Source organism: Crocodylus porosus, unplaced genomic scaffold (genome assembly GCF_001723895.1).
Source record: "Crocodylus porosus isolate Cpor-Errol unplaced genomic scaffold, CroPor_comp1, whole genome shotgun sequence".
Taxonomy (NCBI): domain Eukaryota; kingdom Metazoa; phylum Chordata; order Crocodylia; family Crocodylidae; genus Crocodylus; species Crocodylus porosus.
The window spans coordinates 86,245,825-86,253,333 of record NW_017728906.1 but is presented as its reverse complement, the minus strand read 5'-3'; the positions used below and the strand labels follow the sequence as shown (position 1 = coordinate 86,253,333).

Genomic DNA, 7,509 nt, shown 5'->3' with positions numbered 1-7,509 from the left:
CCCAGTACTGGATGCAGTACTCCAATTGCAGCCTGACCAATGTCACATAGAGGGGGAGTATCACCACTCTGGACCGGCTTGAGATGCATCTTCGGATGCATGACAAGGTGTGGCTGGCCTTGCTGGGTGTGCTCTGGCATTGGCGGCTCATGTTTATCTTGGAGTCAGTAATGACTCAAAGATCCCATTCCACCTCTGTGCTTTCAAGAGGGGAGCTCCCCAGCTTGTATGTATGCTGTGGATTCCTTCTCCCCAGGTGCAGCACCCTGCATTTGTCTACATTGAACCCCATCCTATTCTCATCTGCCTACCTTTGCAGTCTGTCTAAATCTATTTGCAGCCTCTCTCTCCCTTCAAGTGTGTCCACCTCGCCCCACATCTTAGTGTCATCAGCAAACTTGGACAACGTGCTTTTAACCCCCTTGTCCAAGTCGCTGATGAAGATATTAAAGAGTACAGGCCTGAGGACTGAGCCCTGGGGGACCCCACAGCTCACATCTCGCCAGGTTGAGTATGACCCATCCACCACTACTCTCTGGGTGCGCCCCATCAGCCAATGTTTTACCCATCCAACTGTGTAGGCATCAATGCCACAGTCGCCTAATTTATTGATGAGAATGGGGTGAGAGACAGTGTCAAAGGCCTTCTTAAAGTCTAGAAAGACTACGTCCATGGCGACACCATCATCCAAGGATTTAGTTACTTGGTCATAAAAGGCAATCAGGTTGGTCAGGCCACTGATGAGCCACTGCCGCCACTGCATCACACCAGGGAAACTGGGGGTGGCTAGCCCAGGCTGAGCCCTCCACCCCACCCAACCATGCCCAGCAAGCACTAGTGGCACTGCAGTAGCAGCAGCAGTTTCAACAGTTCATTGCAGTGAGTGGGATGGCTACTTGGTATGCTGCATCATGCTACATCCTGAGAGGGGCTGGCTGCCGGTGGTCACAGTATCAGGACTGTACAGCCACAGCACCAGAAGGAATCCAGGCAGGGGGGAATAGATGAAGGGAGGAGGGCAGAGGAGTCTGCATGCTATGTGGCTCAACTTGACCCTGCCTGCTGTAAAGAAGAGTGGCCCAGGGTGCAGTCCTCCCTTCTCTTGGCAGCAGCAGGCAGGCAGGCTGGATAGGATCAATTGGTGGGCTGGATATGGCCCTCAGTCTGTATTTTGCCCACCCCTGATATAGGATGTTAAAAGGAAAACACCCTTCCAAACATATATTAAAAAAAAATGAAAAATTTAAGGACCGTTCTACCTGTGCAAGTAAAGGTGCGATGGGATCTAATGCATGATTCATATAATCATGCCTCCTGCCCTGCCACATGTGCATAGCAGGAAAAGCAATTGTAGGATTACACGTTAGATCCTATGTACCTTACTGCTGGTGCAGGGGGAGCCCAATCTCAGGCTCCCCTTGGACTGCCAAAAAGCAAGCTCTCACAGCTGGGAGCCCCACCCCATTTGAGAGGCTCCCAGCCATGGGTGAGCCCCATGCATCCCCAGGACGGAGGGGATCGCTGTGGTGATGCCCACTCCCCAGGGATGCATGAAACTCTCAGAGCAGGAGGATTGCTGCAGGGATGATCCCTCCATCCCAGGGGTGTGTAGAAAACCCTTGAAGGGGGTGAATCACCAGAGGGTAATCCCCCAATCCTGAGATTGTGTGAAACCCCCGGGGTGGGAGGATCACTACAGGACGATCTCTATTGCAACCCCCTGTGGTGATCTCCCTTCCCCCAGGATGCATGAAACCTCTGGGGCAGGAGGATCACCTCTGCAGGATGGGTGGGGTGCTACTGAGATCCAAACTCCGCAGCTGCTAGGGCTGAGAGTCCCTAACAGTTGCAGGACTCTCAGCCCCAGGTAGACAAGGTGCAGTCCTATGGCTGGGAGCTGTATCAGCTGACAGGACTCCCAGAAAAGTGAGTATTGCACGCTGGTGTGGAGTCATATGGAAAATATAAAAAAGAAAGAGAAATGGGATTTTGTTACTTTAAATCAAAAGTCCTCCAGGACTTTTTGGGTATAAGCTCCAAAGGGACAAGGTACACATCTGAAAGATGCAGGGGCAGCAGAGCTTTATTAGCAGTTTCTAGGGCTGTGCAAAATTTTGGGAGCCGTTTCATTTCGGAGGTGTTTCAGGCTGTTTCAGCACCCAAAACACCAAATCTAAATCAAAATGGAGGCTCAGAAACATCTCCAAAACAAAATGAGGCATCCAAAACGTTTTAGAAATGTGTCAGGAAATTTCAGAGTTTTGGAGCTGCGCTTACAGGGAAACAGCTATATGTTGCTACCCTGCCAAGCAACTCAGCTCTGCAGGGAGCAGAGATCCATGCCGGGGGTCTCCTCACCGCTGCTGCCCACCCTGTACTGCCCTGGCAATGTAAGGGCTGCACAGGGTGGGCAGCAGTGGTGAGGAGACCCCGATGTGGATCTCTGCTCCCTGCAGAGCCAGGTTGCCCAGCAGGGCATGCTGGTCCCTGCTGTGTGACCTGGCTCCACAGGGGGTAGAGATCTGGGGCAGTGTGGGGAGGGCAGTGGCAGTGAGGAAACCCCTGGCGTGGATCTCTGTTCCCTGCAGAGCCAGGTTGTGTGGCACAGATCAGCAGGCTTGCTTGCCACTCTGTGCTGCTTCCCTGTCCTGTTACCCTGCATGACAGGGATCAGAGATCCACATGGGTGTCTCCTCACTTGCACTGAGGGCAGCGGCCTTCCCCCTACCCCGCATAAGCCACCACACCCTGTCCTGCTCCTCGCTGGGGCCCCTGGCCCCTGGCCCCAAGCCCTGCCTGGCTGGGTAGGGCTGTGCAAAGCTTCTCTTGCAGCCCATTGAAAACAGATTTCGAGGAGATTTGGCAGAGCCGAGAGAGATTTAACTGAAACAAAACAGGACAGTGATCTGAAACACCAAAATGAATCACTGTCCTCCGAAATGGCTGAATCCGAAACCAAATTGAAACACAGCTATTTCGCACAGCCCTAGCAGCTTTGCCACAGCTGCAGCTACTTAACAGGGCTGGTTGCTCCTTCTTAAGGGGACAGATCCCCCTATTAACAGGTTTTAAAAAATAATTTCTGGAAACTGAATTATAGGAGAACTCTAGGCCATCATCTCTTGGAAAACTTTGGAAGGGCTGAAATAATGTGACAGAAAAATGCAGTATTCAACTGTACTTCTTCAAACCCAGTGCTAATGTAGTGTTGGCAGGCCAGGAAGATAGGTGAGTTCTTGGATTCTTGCCAGTGAAGCCCAATGGTAACATCAGTCTAGTTAGCATGCTCACTGGTAGGGGCATACTCAAGGAATGGGCTTTGTTGAACTTGTTTCTTCTGTTCTACCTGCTGCTGCATCAGCAAAGCAAAACAGACAGTAGGGCTTTTTTTTTAAGACAGATTAGTGTTTTGTTTTGTTTTGTTTGTTTTTAATATGTTCAGGAACAGATTGGAACATGTAAATAAGTGTGTGGGCATAATCCAGAGATCACTCCCACATTTTAGCTGTTTTAGAGCAGGTAAAATTTTGGATCTAAATTGACAGGTTTCCTATAAAAAAATTTGGACTATATTCATTCCTCTGGCTCACGAAATGGGAAAACATAAGATTGTTAAGCAAATTTATGTTAGTTTGAAATCACCAACTCACCTGTGCCATAGAACTAGGCTGATTTTGCAAAGCTGCCTGGGGTAGCAGCTGCTGTGGGAGAAGTTCACATGATGGCTGAGAAGGCAAAGATGCCTAGGTTTAAAGAAAGAAAAAGCTTTATTCAGGTGCACAGCTACTCCGAATCTCAGGTCACCTCTTAAAGCAATGGTCTTTCCTGTTAAACTAGTACATGGTGCATTGACCATTCATCTAAGACTTCATCTAACTTTTCATCTAAGACTTTATGACCATGTGTAAAGGTACCTGAAGTGTGGTAGGCTGACTGAGTCTTTTCATGGACAAATCCTGCTGTATACTGGGTGCTCTTTGTAGGGAAGGAGTGGTAGACTCTGTGATCAGCTTTGTTGGTGTAGCTGTAAGAGAATATATAGTAAGTTCTTGCATGCTGAAGAATCACCACTGCTTAAAATCAGACTCATGATAAGATGCGACCAGAAATGATATAGGTGGAGTCAAATTCCCAGTGAAGTCAAGGGTGACCTTTCTACTGACTCCGCTTGACATGTGAATTGGGCTTATAAGAAGGATGATGGTAAAATGGACCAGATTCTGAGCCCATTTAGTGGAACAAAAGGCCCAAAAAACTGGCTTTTGCATAGGCAAATCCCTTGCTAGTGCAGACTTAGACTATGGCACAATATTTGAGGGCCTTATAGGTGCATCAGGGGTATAGTTAAAGTCCCTTGGGTGCCAGCAACCCTGGACCAGTATAATAGCACCTGGACACTGCCATGCTGATGGAAGTCAGAGCAGTCTGAAGCTCCCCAGTTGATGATTTCATATTTAGAGAGCACAGCAACCACTACAATTTTCTAGCCTGACTTGGTGTATAACACAGGCAGCTACATTTTCACTAATAATTCCTGAATCAACTTCTGGTTGGGTTAGAGCAGCTCTTTCAGTAAGATATTTTATCTAGAAGTAAACACTTGGAGGGAAGATGAAGCCATTTCCTTTAAACAGTTGTACCAAAGGTTAATTACCCTCTCTCCTAAAAATGTATGTCTTATTTCTAGTCTGTATTTCTCTAGCTCCTACATCTAGCCTTTGAATCTCATGCCTTTTTCTGTGTGACTGAAGAAAGCTCTGTCAGAAATTTTCCCCTCAGGATATTTCAACCATGACCTAAGCCTTCTCTTTAATAAGTGAAATAGATTGGCCTGTTCCGTCTCTTGCTATCAGTCGTGCTCTTTAGAACTTGAAACATCTTTTATCTGTTTTTTTCTTTTTATGACCCTTCCAACTTTTCAACAACCTTACTGAAGTACAGACATGGTATTCTAGTCATGGTATCACCCAGTACCAGACACAGAAGTATTACCATTTCTCTACTCCTACTCAAAATTTGCCTCTTTATATACCCAAGAATTCTGTTAGTTCTCCTTGCCTCCTCACCTTGCCTGGGGAGCTTATACACACCCCTCTATCTATAATCTATATTCTTTGCTTTAAGATATGTGTTGATACTTTTGGCTGTGTTAAAAAAATCATGAATAACTTCTGAATTTATCCTGGAGTTTCAGAACTGTCCAGCTCAGAAGTTCACTGACTTCCAGGATGATACAGCATGTGATAGCTGGGAACTGTGCCTAGCAATTTTTGTCTTGGGAACAAAAATGCTCCTTATCATAGAACTTATGAAGAGCAAGTATCATGGCTAGGATCACTTTTCCCAAAGCTAGATAAATGACTATATTAGATCCTGGACTCTCCCATCTTATATTGTACATGAAATACCCATGGGTGGGTGACAGATTTGAGACACATGCTCTCACTACCATCAGAATCTTTCCACTAACTCCACTAACATAAGTGATACACCTTGTCCCCTTTTCTCCTTGGAAATTTGGTTATTTTATAATACAACAATAACACTAACTCAGGCACATCACTCACCTGCAGGGTCAGACCTGGGTGTGTGGGAAGATTTGTGTGAGCTCCTAGATGATACAGAGGTTGTCCGACTTGTGTTAAGAACTGAGGCACCTATTTCAAGTGCATTAAAGTGCTGTTCAGGATCCAGGCTTGACCCATTATTCTAAAATTTAAAAAAAAGTAACAATGACACCTAGGAGGGTATGATGTTTTGTCCAGTATATAACAGCACCTAGTGGTCAGAGCTTCAGCTGGTGTTAACTGACTTTCATACAGCTGTTTCAATTATCACCAGCCAAAATTGTAGGCAAAGGTGTCTATGGTGGTGGTTGGCAACCTTTAATAAGCCATGGGCTGGAACCTGGCTCTGGTCTAATGTGTGCCACGTGGCTTTGGCAGCATGTCAGTGATGGTGGGGATGCTTTCCCTGCACCCTGCACCTGGCACTGTCTCCTAGCCCCACCACCCCAGCTCCATTCAGGTTCAGCTTCAGCTTCCCAGCTGGTGGGAAGCTATGCTGAGGCTGGGGAACTGCAAACTGCATGCATGCTGCCCCAGCTTCTTTCTCCTCTCCCTCTCCCCACATTCCTGCCTTGCCTGCCTCCCAGCTGCAACGCAGAAACAGTTGGAAGCTGCAGGGCTCCAAAACAGCTCCTCTGTCAGCACCCGTGCCAGGACCAAACAGTGAGGAGCTGTGCTGGGGTGGGGGGCCAAGGGGAAGTGGCTGCAGTGTGGGTGCAGTTGCTGCTTCTCTCTGTGTACCCTCCCTCTGGCTGCAGCACAGAGGCAGCTTCCAGCATGCAGGGAGCTGTGCTGGGGCTGGGCAGCTTCCAACTGTGCCTGTGCTGCAGCTGGGAGGCACAGCAGGGCAGGTGAGGAGCAGAGAGAGGCAGTGGCAGGCATAGGGGAGGCAGACAAAGTTTGCACTTCCTCGGTGCCAGGACAGCCCACCACTAGCTGGAAACTGAGCCTACATGCAGCCAAGGAGCAGGATGGAGGCTATATGTTTCTGACCCCTGGTCTACAGCATCTCCTTTTATTGTCTCTTTTAGTTGCATGTAAATTAGATTTACTTGGTCTGAGATGTTGCAGGCTATTGTCCTGTCATTTGGGGTCCACTCCAGTGAATTGCATAATCTTTGTTTCACCTTGTGTGGGAAGTGACAAAAACTGGAACCTCTCAGAACTATCAGGTACTGCAAAAAATTGGATGTTTCTGTTCTTCTGGAGGAAAGTTTCCTAGTTTCAGGAAATATGTACGTCTCTGTGTTAGGTTGAACTGGCATTTCTGTATAAACCCTGTTTTTCCAGGGGTAGGGACAGACATTAGACATAAACTGGTTTAAGTGATCAGAAATGACTTTAAACCTGTAACAGAACAGACATTCACTGCACATAAATCAGCTTCAAAATGGCCAAAACCAGTCTAAGATAAACCTGGTTGAATGTAGTATCAGACTTAACTGATTTGGCTTAAACCAGTTTATGCAATGTTTATTCCAGACCCCTTGCTGGTTTAAGTTAAACCGGAGTCTCCCAGGATCCTGGCATGCTCTCTGGGGTGGGCAGGGCTCTCTTCTCCACAGCAGGGCTGGCCCCTCCCCTCTGCTCCCTGGCTGTGGCTCTGGCAGAGACCTGCAAGCACAGCAGCATCTGCCTGGCTTCCTCTTGCTCTCCCCCTCCCCTCACCACTCCCTGATCAGCAGGGATCCCCCATCCTTTCTGCCTTACACAGACACCTCTCAGCCTTAGCTAGCAGACCACATACTGGCTATAGTCCCTGCTGTGGCAGACAGCAGTGTCAGTTTAAGGCTTTTTGCAGCTTATCAACAGCTCAGTTGGTAATGTCCCTCCATTCCTTCTTTGTTTAAGAAGAGTTTGAATTAATGAGAGAGGCTGTTTGTTTTCTGATGGGGTGATAAATGCTGATAACAGATCTAATAAATGCTCTGTTATCAGGGAC

At 47.7% G+C, this 7,509-nt stretch overlaps 1 protein-coding gene across 2 annotated transcripts in view; it reads right to left on the bottom strand.

The window, feature by feature from the left end:
• The window catches only part of NPAS2 (neuronal PAS domain protein 2), an 83,489-nt gene that overhangs the window by 29,499 nt on the left and 46,481 nt on the right, over positions 1-7,509 (bottom strand). For both annotated transcript variants that reach the window (XM_019529519.1, XM_019529520.1), the window contains 3 exons: positions 5,568-5,709; positions 3,915-4,024; positions 3,651-3,743 (listed from right to left, as the gene is read on the bottom strand). In XM_019529519.1, coding sequence (XP_019385064.1) covers positions 3,651-3,743; positions 3,915-4,024; positions 5,568-5,709 — 345 coding nt within the window. The remainder of the gene's footprint in view (positions 1-3,650; positions 3,744-3,914; positions 4,025-5,567; positions 5,710-7,509) is intronic.